Below are 20,606 nucleotides of genomic sequence, written 5' to 3'. Positions count from 1 at the left end.
TGAACTGCAATTTATGGAGAGATGAGTTTTATAAATTATAGGAAATTGTCATGCATTTACATTTAATATCATTTAAACGCACGTTTTTATTGAGGTCCTTGGTTTCCAAACAGATTTTCAAAGAAATACTCCTCCCACTTCCCAGTTAGCTCCGCCCCCTGTCTACCATTGATTTAACTAAATTCACACATCTCATTTCTCCTTTGACCTTTGACCCGTGCTGCACTGATTACAGCTTTGGCACACTAAAACCCAGCTCTGTTTTTCACAGATAACATTGGGGACAGACACTCACAGTAAGAACAGCACTTAAGGAGGATGGGAAATGTTACCGCTGACTGAGAGGCTAAAATCAGCCGCTCTCTGGGTCAGACTGAGAGAGATAGAGGAGATGGCAAGGTTAATTACATCAGACAGCCAGAGAAAAATAGAGCATGTGTGGAGGCTCACCGTAAGAAGTCCTTTCTCCAGGTCCAGCCAATGTCAGCATTTCATATTTCTGCTTTATCTTCTGTATAATAAAGCAATAAGTCACCAAGACCACAATTACAGTGGTTTTACCATTAAGGAGGCTTTAGGTTCTCTGCCTACCAACAGCAAGCTTTAAAGGAATAGTTCACCCAAAAAATGAAAATGTATTCACTCTCAGGCCATCCAAGATGTAGATGAGTTTGTTTCTTCATCAGATTTGGAGAAATGTAGCTTTATATCACTTGCTCAGCAGTGGATGCTCTGCAGTGAATGGGTGCCGTCAGAATGAGAGTCCAAACAGCTGATAAAAACATCACAATAATCCACACCACTCCAGTCCATCAGTTAACATCTGAGAAGACAAAAGCTGTGTGTTCCTGAGAAACAAATCCTTCATTAAGACGCTTTTAACTAAAATATGAATCCATAATCCATAATAAGGCTTCCACAAATGAAAAAGTCTCACATTAAAATCCAGCCACATATTTGTTCAGAGCTGTTTTGGCTTGTAAACGGTGCATGATCTGTGCAGATTTCTCTCCTGATTCAGACCAGACGACTTTTTCACTGGAGGAAGCGTTATTATGGATAGAGAACTCATATTTTAGCCAAAAGAAATGTCTTAATGATGGATTTGTTTCTTATAAGCTTTTGTCTTCTCAAGATGTTAACTGATGGACTGGAGTGGTGTGGATTATTGTGATGTTTTTATCAGCTGTCTGGACTCTCATTCTGACGGCACCCATTCACTGCAGAGCATCCATTGCTGAGACAGTGATGCCATGCTACATTTCTCCAAGACTGATGAAGAAATAAACTCAACTACATCTTGGACGACCTGAGGGTGAGTACGTTTTCAGCAAATTTTCATTTTTGGGTGAACTATTCTTTAAGTGAGGAGTTATCAAAGAAGGTAAATAACGTGTTCTGAAGTTCAAAGCAGGTCTGTGTGTCTGAAAACTGCTTTTGACTGTGTAATTTCTGAAAGTTTGCATGCAGAAAGTGAATGTTTTGGCAGACAGAGGAGAATTTAAACAGGCACCAATTACACCCTTCCCATCCACCCACAGAGGTCTTCAGCATCACCCGCAGGTATGTGTTTTATCAGCAAGCAGGAACAGTTTCTCTCTCACACACACACACACACACACACATTACTAACAGCTCCCTGTTTTCCAGGTTATTTGCATGAAATTAGACGCCCACTGATGCACGTAATTGCATATCAATTAAAACCAATATTACATGTCCAGATTATAATGTAGAGAGATTTCAGAACATTGTGTTGATATTTACAAAACTTACTTTTTCAGTGCTGGAAAATGTGCTATGATACATGCATATCTATCTACCTGTGTGTGTGTGTGTGTGTGTGTGTGTGTGTGTTTAATGGATGTTCAGTGGTAATTTGAACATTTGAGATGTTTATGTCAGTTTTCCTTCGGTCAAATGATGTTTATGATCTGATCATCACTTTCTCACTCAAGGGACCGCCTGATTTCTGTCCCACAAAGCTTTGCTCCAAGCTCTGATCAATATGTCATCTCCATGACAACATGCTGCCCTCTCACACTCACAGGAAAAGTCTTAAGCGTATTAGAGGCGGATCTATTCAAATCAAAGAGAGCATGCTAATTATTATAGGGTCACCAGTGAAATATGTATGCATGTGAGCACAATATTGCAAGTTTAAAAAGTTTTTATTGAATTATTTTGAATATCCATGTGCATATACTAAATCACATTATGTCCATGTGCAGTATTAAATTACATTATGTGTAGTGATAGACCAACATATTATTACCAGTGTGACTATATATACATTTCTAAAATATGGATTTTAAAACTTTTAGAAATATATTTTTATTATTAAAAATATTTTATTATTAAAAGTGATTATTCAGAAATTATTAACAAATAACTTCAGCAATTATATTATTATTATATTATGAAATTATATTATAATTAGTAATTTAATCAATTAATTACATGCGTGTGTGTTTAGAAATTCACTGAAATTATAATTATTTATTCTATCAATTATAATTCCTGAAATTGTCATATATATATATATATATATATATATATGAAAATATAAATATTTTATTTTATATATGTTTTTTACTTTTACAATTTATATTGCTGAAATTATAATATTATAATTCCTGAAATGATCAATTTATTTTTTTTTTATAAAAAATTAAATATTTTATATATATATTTTATAAATATTAAATTTTTATAAAAATAATTAATTTAATTGATCTCTGTATATATAATGCAGTTACTGCACTATAGTATTTCGTTAAATCAGTCACTGAAAAAATCTCTTAACGCTATTAATCTGTATATGTATACATTATAATCTTACTAAAGCTTTGGCAATGTAAAGCTTTTTTTACTGTGCCAGTAAAGTTTCTTGAATGGTAAGAGAGAAGGAAACTTTATTAGTGCCCATTTCAGCTGAAAAACTCTGAACAGCTGGTGTTGGATGCGAATGCAAGTGCATTAGCATATTTATTGAGGCCGTTAGAATGAGCAGGGAACCCTGCACTCTTCCTTCCTGCATCTTCATCCCTCTTTTGATTCTCAAGATTTCCAAGAGGAGGAGAGGATCATTCAGAGAGTTCGGGGTGGTTCCTTCCGTGCAGGTGGAGAGGCCGGATAGGATGTGAGATGGATTTCTCTCCCAACAGCTCTCCAGGGAACCGTTTATAGCCCTAAACAAAACAGAAAACCCTCCTCGAGGCAGGGACTCATTTCACACATGCTTCTCATCTTCATTTTATGTCTTTGTGATGTTAATGGACATTGACTTGAAAACCCATCAGAACTCCTGTTAGAGTCAGTGCTGTGAACTCCAGCTGAAACTCTGGAGCTTCTGATCCCAGCTGACGTCACGGGTCAGAGGGGAAGCGATCATGAACGTTTGCTTCCATATTCTCCTGTTTGTAGTGCTTAGGGTTCTGTCTTTCTGCTTCTGTAAGATCAGTTCTGTGTAGTTCTACAGAGTCTGTTTATATGAATCTGATCTATGATATAGATTTGGATATGATCTGTTATATGGATCTGGTTCTGAGTATATCTGTTTCATATGGATCTGATCTATGTTGTTCTGTAGGGTTTGTTCTGTGTGGTTCTGAGTAGGTCTATATTGCGTAAATTGGATCTATGTGGTTCTGTAGGGTCTGTTTTATATGAATCTGATCTATGTGGTTCTGTTTGATGGTCTGTGTAGTTCCAAGTGGATCTTTTCTGTGTAAATCTGATCTATGTGGTTCTGTACGGTTTGTTCTGACTAGTTCTGAGTGGATCTATTCTACAAGGTCCGTTTTAAATGGATCTGATCTATGTGGTTCTGTTTAGTTCTGAGTAGATCTGTTTTGTGCAAATCTGGTTTATGTGATTCTGTATAGGGTTTGTTCTGTTGGATCTTTTTTATAATGCATCTGATCTATGTAGTTCTGTGGGGTCTGTTCTGTTTGGTTCTGAGTGGATCTGTTCTATGTGGTTCAGAAGTAGTTTTATATGGATCTGATCTAATGTGGTTTATGTGGTTCTGAGTAGATTTATTCTGTGTAAATCTGATCTATGTGGTTCTGCAGGGTCTGTTTTATGTGAATCTGATCTGTGGTTCTGTGTATTGTTTTATATCTGATCTGCGTGGTAGGCTACTGTAAGGTTTGTTTGTGGATCTATTTTGTGAAAATCTGATCTGTAGGGTCTGTTTTATTCGAATCTGATCTATGTGGTTCTGTGGGACGTTCTGCAAGCTATTGTGTGCAAATCTGATCTATGTGCTTCTGTAGGGTCTGTTTTATATGGATCTTAGCTATGTGGTTCTGTGTGATGGTTCTTAGTAGATCTATTTGGTGTACTGTAAATCCGATCTAGTTCTGTGGGGTCTGTTTTTATGCATATATGTGGTTCTGTGGGATGATCTGTGTGGTTCTTAGTAGATCTATTTAGTGTACTGTAAATCTGATCTATGTAGTTCTGGGGTCTGTTTTTATGTATCTATGTGGTTCTGTGTAGATCTATTCTGTGCAAGTCTGATCTGTGTGGTTCTGTAGGGTCTGTTTTATATGGGCCTGAGCTAAATGGTTCTGTGTGATGTTCTGTGGTTCTATTTAGTGTAAATATGATCCACATGTAGTTCTTTGGGGTCTGTTTTTATGTATCTGTGCGGTTCTGTGTGCTGGTCTGTCTGTGTGGTTCTGAGCAGATCTGTTCAAATCTGATCTAGGTGGTTCTACAGGGTTCTGTCTAGTTCTCTAGTGTCTGTTTCATATGGATCTGATCTGTGGGGTTTGTTCTGCGTGTTTCTGTTCTATGTGTTTTCTTCAGCACCATGGAGAGTTCCATTCCGAGCGTCCCGCGTTCGACCCGCCTCTCCCGCGCAAACCGCTCGAGTCTGTCCAGATTCCATCTCGCGCTTGGCAGGAGTTCAATCACGACGAGTCGCGTGCAGAACCCCAGTGCCGCAGTTTTTTCTGACTGTACCGCTGAGGCGTGAGTGTCGGGGGAAGCGCAGAAAGTTAAAAACACTGAAACACGAGTCACTCCAACAAAAGCAGGAAAAAGCCCCAGAGCCTCCAGAGAATCGTGACTCGCGGAGAAAGAGCAATGCGTCACGGGTGGGTGGGGGTGTTCGTGTTCGTATCCACGCATACAGTCATAGTATATACTCACTATGATCCTAACGCGCTCATTCCGCTCCCCCGCCCCGCGTCGCGTCACATTCAGCGGGGCTGCCCGCGATACAACTATTGATTTCGTCGCTCTCCCTCCCTCCTTCTCTCCCTCTCTCCATCACTTCTTCTCAGCTTTTCTTCAAGTGCTGCAGAGAGACGCGGCTGCTGCTGCTGCATTGTGAGGAGAGAAAGAAAAACGCTAAAGGAAGATCCGCGTTAACGCGTTCAGAAATCTGGAGTCGCATACAGTCGGTGAGTGATTGAGTTTTTCTGTAGCTTTACGCACGAGTCTAAAGCGTTAAATCAACTTTAGCTGCATACAGGGAACGTTCACACCGACGCGTTGTTGCGTTCGCATTTTTAAAAAGTTAGTATTTTTAACAACATGTCATGTTAGGAATGCAACGCAAATCCTATGCTTGTGAATTAATAATCATGCACAGCAGAACGCATCCCGTGTGAACGCTTCTTATTAAAAGCGGTGTCGAACCTGATTTATATTTATGGCGTTTCGCTTGTGATTTTTTTTTCCCCTTGAAGATCGTATCGTGAAAGTATGCAATGCATGCAAAACGCATCAAACAATTTCTGTAATCACTGTTGTATGTCAGTTTAGTCAGATTTAAAAAAAATGGTTTTGAAGTTAGGGGTACTTATTAACATGCAAACACACATATATTTGTGTTTATGAGGTTTTTACAAATTAAATAGCACTGTGTTTGGGTGGAATTGGAGTTTTTAATCAGGAATTTACCATTGCAAAATTTATATGCACCAGAAAAGATAAAAGTCTTATTTGTGAGTCATTTTAAATTCATTTTGTACTTGAGAGGCATTTGTTCAGGAGCAAATATTCAAGATTTTAAAGCTTGAGTGCTCTATTTTCTTTCTGTGGAAAAGGAGAAAAGCTTTTTCACATATCTGTCAAGCTCCATAAAGGACCAAAAGACCATATAATTAGTTCAAAAAGTTCATTTTCTAAGCCTTTTGAGAGCTTTGTGTGAGGAACAGACCACAAGTGACGTCAGTGACATCAAACAACATCATTGGTTCTTGAGACCAAACGTCACTGACAACAATATGAGAAGTTTACTAGTAAATAGCGACTTAGATTTGGTTCTGTTCCTCATGCAAAACATTATAAGACTTGAGAAGACATGGAATATAGTTGAATGGATCACTTTTAAAACAAGTTCACTGCTTTATTGGAGCTTGACAGATGCAAGCAGCCATTTTGCATGCTAAAGGTTCTTTAAAAATGATTCTTGTGTGTTAAGAGAGAGCTTGAACTATTGCTTTATGCAGTAAGCATTGAAAAAGCCATAAAGATCAAGCATTATTCTGGAGACTGGAGAAGACGAGTGTGTGTGTGTGTGTGTGTTAAGTTGCTCAAGGGCTCCCGGTGGTGTCCTGGATTGGAAAGAGAGAGTCACTTTAGGAACTTGTTCCCTGACAGAGCAAAATTTGTGTGACTGTCACAAGCAGACAAAAATCCACCTGAAAATGAGTCATGGAGGCGTGTGTGTGTGTGTGTGTGACGGAAAGATAAAATGGAGAGGGAGGGGATTGATTCCCATGCACAATGTCAAGACAGGCAAAATCTCATTACGGGGCGCAGCTTGCGTCAGAGCCGGACCGTGATTGATGTCTTTTCCCGGCTGTGCTGGCGATTCGCGTGCAGACCGATGACTTTTCGCCAAGTGGTAGTAAAAGGGTGAAGCCTGCGGTGCGTGAAACAACCTGCCTGAGAGAAAGAGAGATGCGCTGAATACACAACTATAGCAACGTCTTGTAACTGGAAATGTATCTTTGCTATAGTACCAAGGTATTCTTTTGAAGAACTGTTAACTGTAAATACAATAAAACATACACAGTATATGGTAATCATTCAGTATTCCTCAGAATCCCCTAGTTATGACCATCTGATACCATAACTGCACCATTTGCTGGTGGTTTTAGTAGAAATCTCACCCGTTTTAACCTGCACATCTGCATTAGCCTGCGTGTTTGCTTGAACTGCTCCTTTGACATTTACCATTTTTATGAGGAGACGCAGAATGATTTACTTTTATTCAGGTGAACAACATATATATTTTAAGTCAAATGCATCCTATTTAGGTGTGCCTTAGGAAGTATTATATTATATTTAATTATATTTATAGATTTTTAATTGAATCTATTATATATATATATATATATATATATATATATATAGTCTATTAAATTAAAAAGCTATAAATATAAAAAGTGTAATAAAAAATAAATTAAATTTATTTAGATATATGTATAGTAAATATAATAAGATATAATAATAAATAATTAATTAATTAAATTAATCAAATTAAATATTTATATATTACATATAATAATAAATAAAATGATATAGAAGCTTTAGTTAACTCACTTAAATCAGTTGCTCTGTCAGTATTTAATCAATTGGTCTTTTAATGTAGATTGTGTTTCCAGGTTATGGACTTGCTTTCAGATAGATCAGATATTTTCTTTCTTTTCACAAACACTCTCGTATATGAGTGTGTCAGCTGATCAGTGGAGTGGATCAGACAAAGTGTCCCCCAGCACACAGAGCTGTGACCTTTGACCTGTAGTCTGAGCCACTGACAGTAAAGCACAGATATTCACTTTACACACAATACACTACAGTATGTGTGTTACGTTTAGGTAGTTGCAAATGACGTATTATAACATGCAAATGTTTCCATTAGTAAGATTTTCGGTTAAAATGTAGCCATTTCACCATTTTAATATGGTTTTCATTTTCACTTAAATAGTGTCTTGTGTCGTGTCAAATGAGTTTATAAATGTAACAATACAACATGCAGTCACAGTTAATTTGAGATTCTGCAAACCGCATATATAGTGGTAAAATAAATAGAAAAAAATGTAAAGTAAAATGCAGTAAAATGTCAGGTTGATTTTATTTAGGATAAAAATATTATTTAATGTGACTCAATCCACTTCTTTAGGTTATATTACCATATTACTTTTTAGTTTTATAGTCCATAGATAAATTACGCAACAACTGCAACTTTTAACTTTTTACAGTGTACAGGTTCACCTTAACCAATACTACAGGATTCTGTCACTTACCAAAATATATGTTTTATTAAATATATAATAAATTGCACAGTATGTACAGTCTGTATATTGTCCTTGAGTTGCTGTATGATTGTTGATGTTTGCATTCAGAGACTATAAAATACCAAAATTTAAGGAAATAAAAAGTTATTTAAACTTTAAACTTTTAAAATTTTGTGATTAAGAATGTTCTGTTCTATTTGGAACCTTATTTAATCTTATTTCTCTTTATCCACTTTATATATCCTGGTTTTATTCAGGATGAAAATTTTATTTATTATTATGACTCAATCCCACTTTAGGTTATATTAACTTTTTTTGTTCTATAATGTAACAACTATAACTTTTTAAGTCTTTACAGAATGCATTTCTTATTTTTCTGTAATAAGTGTCATATGTTTTATATATATATATATATATATATATATATATATGTGTGTGTGTGTGTGTGTGTTATTGAATTCTTTTTAGATTGATTTATCTAAAATTGATTTATCTGTCTAATTTCTAAATCTTATAAATATAAGATGATTCTAAATGAATGCTTTCTAGATTGATTTAGTATTTAGGGTTAGTCATTTGTGTCTTTATGTTCTTCTATCTTTTTTCTGTAAAGCTGCTTTGCAACGATTTGTATTGTGAAAAGCGCTATACAAATAAACTTAAATTGATTAGAATTGAATAGTATTTTAAGCCTATAATATATTCTAGAATGTAACAGCATCTTTTACCTCCTTACATCATGCAGTTTCACCAAAATCATTTTTTTTCTGTAAGTACACTTTTTACTGTATAGGTTATAGATCAAACTGTAGGAATTTGTCTACATTAGGCACTCACACTCTCTCTCACACACACACACACACTCCATTGCCTTCATCCAATCTGTGCAGGCGTCCAGTAAGAGAGCCTCGCAGCTGCTGGAGAGTCCCAGTGACCAGTGAAGCCTTCAGCTATCCATCATTACATTACTGCAGTGTGTGTGTGTGTGTGTGTGTGTGTGTGGTCTTCAGTTGTGTAAGAAGTTAGCTGTTTTTTACCAAACCACCGAGTCTGATGAAGCACACATCTGTTTTGCGCAAGGTGAATCAGGGACAGTGGAAAACAGCGCGACCTTCTTCGCTCAACTTTATAATTCCTCACTCCAACACGTCGTGGAACACTAGTCATTTAGAGTTGAAGGTGTGTGTGTGTGTGTGTGTTGTATTTAGAGCAATTCCCTGTTTGTGGAGGGTCAAAGCACTCTGCAGCGTCCCGTTCCTCCCCCTCCCGCGCTCACATCGGGGTTAATGCAGGAAAACGGGTGTCGCATTGATTACATCAGCCCTCCAATGATGTCATAGTTACGTCAGGGACTGCCTTTATTTGGTCTAAGAGGAAATGATGTCATGCTTTGCTGGTTTTTAGGTCTGGCTGTTGCCGCAGCGTTCCGGACATGCCGTTTTGAGTTTTTAATTTTTTTATAGTTTTAATGAAAATGCTGCTTTCGCTTGACCAGATTTGTGATTGATCGATTGATCTGTTGTTGCGTGTTACGGGTCAAATCTGTCACGTCACGTCTTACAGTATTTCATGTTAAGTTAGTGCACACTGTAGAGTGTGTGAGAGGGAAAGCACGAGTGTGTTCCCCTCCGTGATTAATGAGGGCTTCTCCGACAGCATCAGCGGCCCATGAAACACAACTCTTAGAGAAGCATTCGTTTTGTTTCGGCTGAATCTGGACAGGCGAAGGTTTCGCTGATTTTTCAGGAAAGAGGCCAAATGCACGACTCCACTTGAACAGTGAATCATTTCTGAGAATCGGCTCTTTTGATTCATTTGTTGTTTTATGTCTTCATGTGCTCCCAAACCTTGTGATTTGACATTTTAAATATGTTTTAATAAATGACTGTGCTGAATATTACACTCAAGATTATGCTGATGCATTCAGAGTCTGTGAACCGGTTCATTTTAAAAGAACCAACTCAAAAAAAAATACAAATGAATTGATGAATCAGGTCTCTTCACATTTTTGTTATTACTCAGAATCATAATGAGATGCATTGCCAAGTATGCTTGCATGCACAAGGAATTTATCTTGGTGACAGAAGAATTCATTAATAAAATAATAAGTATTTTTAAAAAATAATAAATAAATGAATCTACTATACATAAAAAAAATACATGTATAATAAATGAATTAATAAAAAGAAATTCTGTTATTTTTTATTGGAGTCTTCAGTCTGCAGTTATTCTCAGGCATGTCTCAGATATTTGGGTTACAAATGCCAGAGTTAATGAATATTAATCATATTCTAATGATGATCAGCATATTGGCCAGACTGAAATCCATTCCGCAGGTTATCAAATGTCAGCTCAAATCAAGATGCACAAAACATTCTGCAAAATAAAGGCTGTTCAGTCATTCTTGGGTTCAGCTTTTTCTTGTCAAATACTTTTGGCTGTATATTATTCTTGAGTTGCTGTTTGATTCTTAATGTTTCTGGATTTAATGCATTTTGGTTTCAGGGACTAAAACACCACAACTAAAGGAAATAAAAAGTTCTTTCTGGAACTTCAAAAGGTTCTTCTATGATTTAGAATGTTCTGGTTCTATGGGACCTTTAGTGTAGTCTTAATTCTCTTATGAATAGAATAGAGTAGAATAGAATTCAATATAATAGAACAGAACAGAACAGAACAGAACAGAATAGAATAGAATAGAATAGAATAGAATAGAATAGAGTAGAGTAGAGTAGAGTAGAATAGAGCCTTTTTGTGATGCACCAAACCATCTTGAAGTGTTTGGGGTGGAAGGACAGGACAGATGAGACTGTACTATAGTATTGATGTACTTTACTGTGGTATTGAATTGAATTGTTGTGGGCGTCTTCATCACAGATGGAATATTCTCTGTCATATTCTCTGGTTTTCTCATTCTCAGGGATATCTGGTATCTGTGAGACCGACTGATCATTTTCAAAGAGATTTGCTGAGTTTACTGGGTTCAGAGAAAGCGAGTGTGTGTGTGTGTTTATTTTTCAGATGTGAGGAGATAATATGAGATGAGTGTGTGTGTGTGTGTGTTTCTGCCGGAGAGAGGAATGGTGCTGCAATGCAGCAGGGTTCTTCTGTGTTTGAGATCCTGAGAAGATCCTCCAGACACACACGTGTGTGAAGTGTCAGTGTCTCTTCTTCTTCTTTTTTCTTTGACTCTGTCCTGTTCATGTCCACATCATCTCTTCCTGTGGAGGTGAACAGTGTGAATGCAGTTAAACTGGGCTGTGTCCTCTGCCCACTGTGCCAGTCTGATTTATGGCTCTCCTGTGTTTCTTCAGGGCACATGAGCAGGAACACCTGAGATCTGCAACGCTTTCACTTTTCCAATTACTGCTATTCAGTTAAAACCAAAAATACCCAGTTAATTCAGATCTGAAGTAGACTGACATTTGATACTAATTCAAAGTGTTTTTTTCATTTGATTTTATTTGAATGGCGTGTGTGTGTGTGTGTGTGAGAGAGTGAGTGCGTGTAGGTAGGTAGACAGACAGACAGATAGATAGATATAGACATTGAAAAAAAGAATACAATTTTATTTACACATTTTTCATTCTAAATTTATATATACAGTGAGGAAAATAAGTATTTGAACACCCTGCTATTTTGCAGTTCTCCCACTTAGAAATCATGGAGGGGTCTGAAATTGTCATCGTAGGTGCATGTCCACTGTGAGAGACATAATCTAAAAAAAAAAAATCCAGAAATCACAATGTATGATTTTTTAACTATTTATTTGTATGATAAAGCTGCAAATAAGTATTTGAACACCTGAGAAAATCAATGTTAATATTTGGTACAGTAGCCTTTGTTTGCAATTACAGAGGTCAAACGTTTCCTGTAGTTTTTCACCAGGTTTGCACACACTGCAGGAGGGATTTTGGCCCACTCCTCCACACAGATCTTCTCTAGATCAGTCAGGTTTCTGGCCTGTCGCTGAGAAACACGGAGTTTGAGCTCCTCCAAAGATTCTCTATTGGGTTTAGGTCTGGAGACTGGCTAGGCCACGCCAGAACCTTGATATGCTTCTTACAGAGCCACTCCTTGGTTATCCTGGCTGTGTGCTTGGTCATTGTCATGTTGGAAGACCCAGCCTCGACCCATCTTCAATGCTCTAACTGAGGGAAGGAGGTTGTTCCCCAAAATCTCGCAATACATGGCCCCGGTCATCCTCTCCTTAATACAGTGCAGTCGCCCTGTCCCATGTGCAGAAAAACACCCCAAAGCATGATGCTACCACCCCATGCTTCACAGTAGGGATGGTGTTCTTGGGATGGTACTCATCATTCTTCTTCCTCCAAACACGTTTAGTGGAATTATGACCAAAAGTTCTATTTTGGTCTCATCTGACCACATGACTTTCTCCCATGACTCCTCTGGATCATCCAAATGGTCATTGGCAAACTTAAGTCGGGCCTGGACATGTGCTGGTTTAAGCAGGGGAACCTTCCGTGCCATGCATGATTTCAAACCATGACGTCTTGGTATTACCAACAGTAACCTTGGAAGCGGTGGTCCCAGCTCTTTTCAGGTCATTGACCAGCTCCTCCCGTGTAGTTCTGGGCTGATTTCTCACCTTTCTTAGGATCATTGAGACCCCACGAGGTGAGATCTTGCATGGAGCCCCAGTCCGAGGGAGATTGACAGTCATGTTTAGCTTCTTCCATTTTCTAATGATTGCTCCAACAGTGGACCTTTTTCACCAAGCTGCTTGGCAATTTCCCGTAGCCCTTTCCAGCCTTGTGGAGGTGTACAATTTTGTCTCTAGTGTCTTTGGACAGCTCTTTGGTCTTAGCCATGTTAGTAGTTGGATTCTTACTGATTGTATGGGGTGGACAGGTGTCTTTATGCAGCTAACGACCTCAAACAGGTGCATCTAATTTAGGATAATAAATGGAGTGGAGGTGGACATTTTAAAGGCAGACTAACAGGTCTTTGAGGGTCAGAATTCTAGCTGATAGACAGGTGTTCAAATACTTATTTGCAGCTGTATCATACAAATAAATAGTTAAAAATCATACATTGTGATTTCTGGATTTTTTTTTTAGATTATGTCTCTCACAGTGGACATGCACCTCGATGACAATTTCAGACCCTCCATGATTTCTAAGTGGGAGAACTTGCAAAATAGCAGGGTGTTCAAATACTTATTTTCCTCACTGTGTATATATATATATATATATATATATATATATATATATATATATATATACACTCTAAAAATGCTGGGTTAAATACAACCCAGTGCTGGGTAAAATATGGACAAATCCAGCAATTGGGTTGTTTTCAACCAACAGTTGGGTTATATGTTTAACCCAACCGGTGGGTCAAAACAACCCAATTGCTGGGTTTGTCCATATTTTACCCAGCACTGGGTTGTATTTAACCCAGCATTTTTTAGAGTGTATATATATATATATATATATATATATATATATATATAGTTTTTAACAGTAAGATTTTTAATGTTTTTAAAGTATTCTCTTCTGCTCATCAAGGCTGCATTTATTTGATCCAAATACAGCAAAAACAGTAATATTGTGAAATATTTTTACTATTTAAAATAACTGATTTCTATTTGAATATATGTTAAAATGTAATTTATTGCTGTGATCAAAGCCGAATTTTTACATAATATATGAGTGTGTACTGTGTATATTTATTATGTATATATAAATACAAACACATGCATGTATATATTTAAGAAAAATATGTTATGTTTATATATTAAATATATTTTTATATAATATAAAATATAATTATATAAATGTATATACATATAAATGTTTTCAAAATATATACTGTATGTGTGTGTATTTATACATACATAATAATAACCACAGTACACATACACCTATTATGTAAACAAAAACTTTTATTTTGGATGCAATTAATCGCGATTAATCATTTGACAGCACTAATATATATATATATATACACACTTTTTTTTTTTATTCATGTTATATTGCATGCTTATATTTTGTGCCTGCTGTAGCCAATGAAAATATATCTGTTTCTTCTTCCCATAGTTTCCTTCTCCTCTGAGTGAATGAAGCTGTCCGTCAGAAGGAACCGCACACATCACACACATCTCCTGTCCAAAACCTGTCTCCAAACCACACAAACCGTTGATCTCGTCCTCTGAAACTCACCTTTGATTCCTGACTGCTGAAATCAACATCTGCAGTCACCAAACAGCTAAACTCCGCACAGATGGAGGACCCCTACAGAGACAGGACGTCTCTGGTTAAAGGCGCTCGCGACATTGCCAAGGAGGCGAAGCGCCACGCCGTCAAGAAGGTCAGCAAAGTGGTGGATCGCGCTTCAGACGAATACTCCGGCCGCAATTACAACCGCTTCGAAAATGACGAAGACGAGGGCGCCGACGACGATGGTTACTATTATCAGGACGGCCAGGCTCAGCGAGAGGATGACGAGGGGTCCAGCGACGCCACCGAGGGCCACGACGACGAGGACGAGATCTACGAGGGCGAGTATCAGGGCGTGCCTGCAGGGGGTGGAGCCACGGATGGGCGTGGCCAGCTGCCGACGGATGGGATGAAGGACAAGCGAGAGCTGGAGAAGGAGAGAGAGGCGGATGAGGAGGAGCTGGCACAGCAGTACGAGCTCATCATCCAGGAGTGCGGACACGGACGCTTCCAGTGGCAGCTGTTCTTGGTGCTCGGCTTGGCGCTCATGTCTGACGGGGTGGAGGTGTTCGTGGTGGGGTTCGTGCTGCCCAGCGCTGAGACCGACATGTGTGTTCCCAACTCTGGAGCCGGGTGGCTGGGTGAGTCATGAGAGAAGTCTGCCCTGAAAACACTTCATTTTATGACATTAAAAAGTAATAAAAATGAATGTAGGTTCAAAAGACGCCACATTGCCAGGCAAGAGAAAACATGCCCAGTTACTATAATGTCTGTGCAATTAAACTACAGTATTTATATTCACAGTATTTTTTTTTTTAAATGCCGTTTATTGTGATAAACTTGATTAGTAATAATCTAATAAGCTAAGAACTTCATTTGGACAACTTTAAAGGCGATTTTCCCAATATTTTGATTTTTTTTTGCACCCTCAGATTCCAGATTTTCAAATAGTTGTATCTCGGCCAAATATTGAAATATATATGAAATATATGAAATCCGTTTTTATTTTTTTCCAAATTTCATGCTTTCTGTTGTAATTTTTCTAGATTGAATTTTAAAGGTTTAATTAAACTGTAATAACCAAAAAGTATGTCTAATCAGTTGAATTCATAAAACTTTAATAATTTTTTTAACTATTTACAATAATAGGGCCCTATGAAATTTGTAAAAATTTTCAGAAATTTTTGTTCTCTCGGTCCCTCTCTCTCTTTCAGTTTTAAAATGTAAATGTATTGTTTAGTTTTGTATGTTAAACAATGTTTTTTTTATTGCCAAGTCAAGTTGCCACTTGATCTCACATTGAAATTTGCTAAATCGTAAAACTAATTATTACTTTAATAAGCATAAAAATACACAGTAAACATGAATATTGGGTAAAATAGTCAGATCTGAGTGACTTTATGATACTACTGATTGATTTTTTTTTTTTTAAAGAAATTAATGCTTTCATTCCGCAAGGATGCATTAAATTGATCGAAAATGCCAGTAAAGACATTTATAATGTTACAAAAGATTGCTATTTCAAATAAATGAATCAAAGAATTCTAAAAAATAAAATGCATAATGATTTCCACTAAAATATGAAGCAGCACAACATTGATAATAATCACAAAAAAATTTTGAGCAGCAAATCAGCATATTAGAATGATTTCTGAAGGATCATGTGACACTGAAGACTGGAGCAATGATGCTGAAAATTCAGCTTTGATCACAGAAATAAATTACATTTTAATATATATTCACATACACTGTAAAAAAAAAAAAAAAAAAGGTTCAGCCAACTTAAAATTTTAAGGCAACCAGCTTCAGCAGATTTTTGAGTTTTCTCAACTTGTCATTTTAAGTTTATACAACAGAAATTTGAGAATCTCCCACAAAAATAAGTTGAGCAAACTCAAAAATCTGCTGAAGCTGGTTGCCTTAAAATTTTAAGTTGTCTCAACTTTTTTTTTTCTTTTTTTTAGAGTGTAGAAAACATTTATTTGAAATTGTAATATTTTTAAAAATTTACTGTATTTTTGATCAAATAAATGCAGCCTTAGTGAGCAGAAGAGACTTCTTGCAAATTAAAAAAAAAAAAAAAGGCACCAACCCCAAATTTTTGAACTGTAGTGTACATTCTAATTGTAACGTAATTTCTCTCACTTTTTACATATGATAACACATGTCTACAGTGTTAGAAAATAATCAGCTGAAGGTATCTTAGCGCTTCTTGTACGGAAAGCACCTCTGCTGTCTTAAACTGGAGTCTGTAGGAGTTGACTGGATTCTAGAGCAGAGCCTCTATTATTCATCTCTGTCTTTGTACCCACACGTTTCTGTCTGTACTCACATGCTGTAAAGACGACAAGCTGCTTTTTTCCACCCTTTGATGTAATGGAGGGTTTTTTCCTTGTAATGAGTGTGTGTGTGTGTGTGTGTGAGGGCTTATATTTGGTGTGTAATGTGGGTGGTTGCTTAGCGTTTGCCAGCGATATCGTCCTGTCGTGCTTGTTTGATGGTTTATGTGTGTGTACGTGTGTGTGTGTGTGTGTGTGTGTGTGGGTGTGTGGGTAGAGACTGTCGTTGTATTGTTAGATGATCTCTCTGGGTCTGGATGAGTTTATTGTTTTGGCAGCAGGTAGAGCAGAACATGTGTGGGTAGATTTGAGCGTATTTATGAGGAGTGTGTGTGTGTGTGTGTTTCCTTCAGTCTGTCTCTTATATACGTTTATATTTATCTATTATATGCAGATCACGTATATACAATATAACAGACACAAATCAAATTAAAGAGCTGACGTTCTGCAGACGTTCTCTGGATGTTGTGGCAGAACACTGTCATGTTTAGTGTTTATAATAATTAAGGTTTGTTGTTTTAGTTTTAATAAACTTCACAAAAGGGATAGTTAATAATGCTTCTAATTACTTAGTTACTAAAGTTACTAAAGTTGCTAATATTACTTCACAGTTTATTGTGATCATTTTAGAAGTAAATGCAATTATTAGTTGAACACTGGGGTCTTTTATCGTGTTTTTAGGTTGCTTTGGTAGTTGCCACATGATGTAAGTATTTTTCACCCAAATTGCTTTTTTTTTTTTTTTTTTTTTTTTTGCTCCCAAATTTTTTTTCCTGCATTAATCAAAAAGCATATTCAATTAATTAATTTCTCAAAATACAATTTTACAACAATTTGTTAAAAGTTTAACAAAAATGACAATTTTAGGGCCCTATAAAATCTTTTTTATTTATCCCCCCCCCCCCCATGTTTTATATTGTAATTTTTGTAGATTCAGTTTTAATGGTTTAATTACATTTTAATACCAAAACTGTGTGTATAATCAATTGAATTCATAAAACTTTAATAATTCATTAAAATATTTACAATAATAGGGACCTGTGATTTTTTTTTTTTTTCTTCTGAAATTGTTAAATTAAAAACAATGATAATCAAACAAATGCATAAAACATTAATCTTTTAAAATGTAATACAATTTTAAATTTAACAGTTCATTTTAGTTTTTGGCAAACAAAGTTCTGCACAACAGAGGTTTACTGTTATTATTTATTATTATTTTATTTATTATTTTGAGAGGTACATTATTCTGTTCAATAATAATATATTTCTGCCACAATTTCAAGTTAAACCAGACTTTTATTTTGACAGGTTGCGGTGACGATGTTTGAGTTTGAGTGTGTGTATGATATGACAATAGTTTTTTTCAAATGAAAACAACTTTGTTGCCTCAGCAGCAATCACTGTCATTATTTATGTGGTGGTTGGCTGTGATTGTGTTGCATCTTGCAGCATTTGTCTTTCAACGAAGACAAAAAAATGACTGTTCACTGGAAACTTGTTGCATCATGTCTGTGTAGGATATATGGTGAAACAGATATTTTATGATTCTTCGTGTTGTTCAGTAATGGAGAGCTCATTTCTTGATTTCATCAAACAATGTAATGCATTTGCATGTTCATTTGATACATGTGCATGTTGAATTATTTGACTAAGCGTAGTTGTTAATCAAAAAAATATGACTCCTCCTGCTTTATTCTCTCTTTCTCTCTGATTGGTTCATGCAGATGCAGATCAATATTCTATACTTAGACTTGATTAACTCTCATGTGCTCTTATCATTCACACACATTAGGCAACATCTTCGTTAGACTACTAACATAAGAACTGTTAGCAGGAAAATGATGCTGCCTTCTAAGATTCCTCATTTTAAGGGAAAATTGCACATATCATTGATATGGCAAGCTCAGAATACATTGTGTACAGTAGCAAAATCATGGTAAAAAAAAAAAAAAACAGAGTAATGCTGACTATAAATATACTTGTAGGTCCATTTCATTCTATTTTTTTAATATTTTATGTTTATAAATAATATTTAATATTTATTTAACAATAACGGTACATTTTATTGCTGCTATTATAAATGTTGAATAATTCAAATAATTAAAATATTTTTGAGTGAATTGTTTTCCAAATTTTACAAGTTATCATTGTTTTAAAAAAAGTAACGTCGACTGTAAATATACTTTTAGGTTTATTTCAATACATTTTTTATAGTTATTTTAACATGTACTGTATAATATTTAGTATAACTATTTAGTTATTTAATGCTTTTGTACTTTTTATAGCTACTGTTACAAATATTGAATAATGCATATAATTTAAATAACATTTTAAGTGGATTATTTAATCACATATTTTATGCAAAAGTCTAAAGCAGTATCCCATTTATCAAGAGAGAAAAATCAATAGTAATATTGACTATAAATATACTTGTATGTCTATTTGATTCAATATTTGTAATATTTATTTAATATTTATTATATAATATTTCATGTTTAAAAATAATGTTACATATATATATACACATACATATAATATTTTTTTGCTAATATTAATATTACATTGCATTTATTCATTTAATATTTATCATATAATATTTATTTTTTAGCGATTATTAAATTGTTGTTTTTTTTTGCAAATACTGTATAATTCAAATCTCATTTTAGGTGAATTAATTAGTCATATATTTCATACCAAATTCTAAAATTAGCATTACTTTTATTCTTTGTGAAGAATGGATCCCAGTGAAAAACGTTTGAGTTGAGAGAAGTAACTACACATACTGTACGTTTAATGTTTCATTAAAAACTCAAATGGACAGATTAAAACAAGCGTGTGGTTTCTGTAAGTGTGTGCTGTGTCTGGAGGTTAGTTGTAGCTTCAGCAGCAGGTATTGAACAGCACGGTTCAGAAACGACTCCTCACAGCCACAGCGAGACGCTTTTCATTTGTCCACCTGCCGCAGAGCTTCCATTATCTCTTATCTTTCTTCCTCCGTTCTCCTCTTCTTCTTCCCCTGCAGTAAAGCTGCTTTATTTACCCTCTCTCTCTGTAATCAGCCGCTCTTTTCCTCCTCCTGTCCTCTTTGTGCCCGTCGTACAGGACGACCCTTTCCTCCTAATGACGCTGCAACAATAACAGCCGACACACACACACACGTGCATTAGCAACAGGAACTTAACACAATCATGTAAAGTACACACAGTCAGCCTGCGGTCGGATCAATAACTCTGATCGATCAATTAGACGGCAGGCGGAGCGGATGGAGATATTCCATAGTCCCGGATAAAGAGAGCTGTCAATCACAGATGCCATCGAGTGTACGTTACGTAATTTGACCGTGAAACACACACATTGTGAAGAGATCATGCTGACTTTTATTAACCCTTGGTGTTGTTTGTGTGGCGGTCAAAAATGACTGCTTTTTTTTTCAATGAAATGAATGTACTGTATTTTAGTTTGTTTCTTTATTTAATAATTTGTATTTTTAGGGGATTTTATGGTACTAAATTATATTTATGGAAAAGTGATCATCCGTTTATTACACTTTTTGAGCATAGAGCTAAAAATGAAATATCTTTAGAAACTGTGGTAAATCTTGAAAGCTTTGGAGCACAGACTGAAGTTCGGTCTCTTTTTAAAGAAAACACTTGCCATGGCTTTATTGTATTAAAAGTGTAGTAACCATTGGTTTTTTTGGCTTCTTGATTAGTATTTGAATTACCACAGTTTTACTGCAAATAGCATGGTTAAACTATGGTTATATGTATTTATATATAGTAATACCATGGTTAATTTTCGTAGGGGATTATAGTTGAAAT

The 20,606-nt window shown here is 35.9% G+C and overlaps 1 protein-coding gene across 2 annotated transcripts in view; it reads left to right on the top strand.

Moving 5' to 3' along the window:
• Positions 1-1,415: 1,415 nt before the first annotated feature.
• The window catches only part of LOC131528181 (synaptic vesicle glycoprotein 2C-like), a 48,977-nt gene continuing 29,786 nt past the window's right edge, over positions 1,416-20,606 (top strand). The window contains exons 1-2 of one of the 2 annotated variants that reach the window (XM_058757162.1): positions 1,416-1,563; positions 14,327-15,087. In XM_058757162.1, the coding sequence (XP_058613145.1) occupies positions 14,511-15,087 (577 nt within the window). In that variant the 5' untranslated portion in view covers positions 1,416-1,563; positions 14,327-14,510. Of the gene's footprint in view, positions 1,564-5,085; positions 5,418-14,326; positions 15,088-20,606 lie in introns of those variants that run through there. The other variant, XM_058757161.1, reaches the window with a different exon arrangement.

Source organism: Onychostoma macrolepis, chromosome 21 (genome assembly GCF_012432095.1).
Source record: "Onychostoma macrolepis isolate SWU-2019 chromosome 21, ASM1243209v1, whole genome shotgun sequence".
Taxonomy (NCBI): domain Eukaryota; kingdom Metazoa; phylum Chordata; class Actinopteri; order Cypriniformes; family Cyprinidae; genus Onychostoma; species Onychostoma macrolepis.
This window is presented reverse-complemented; position numbering and strand designations above follow the sequence as displayed.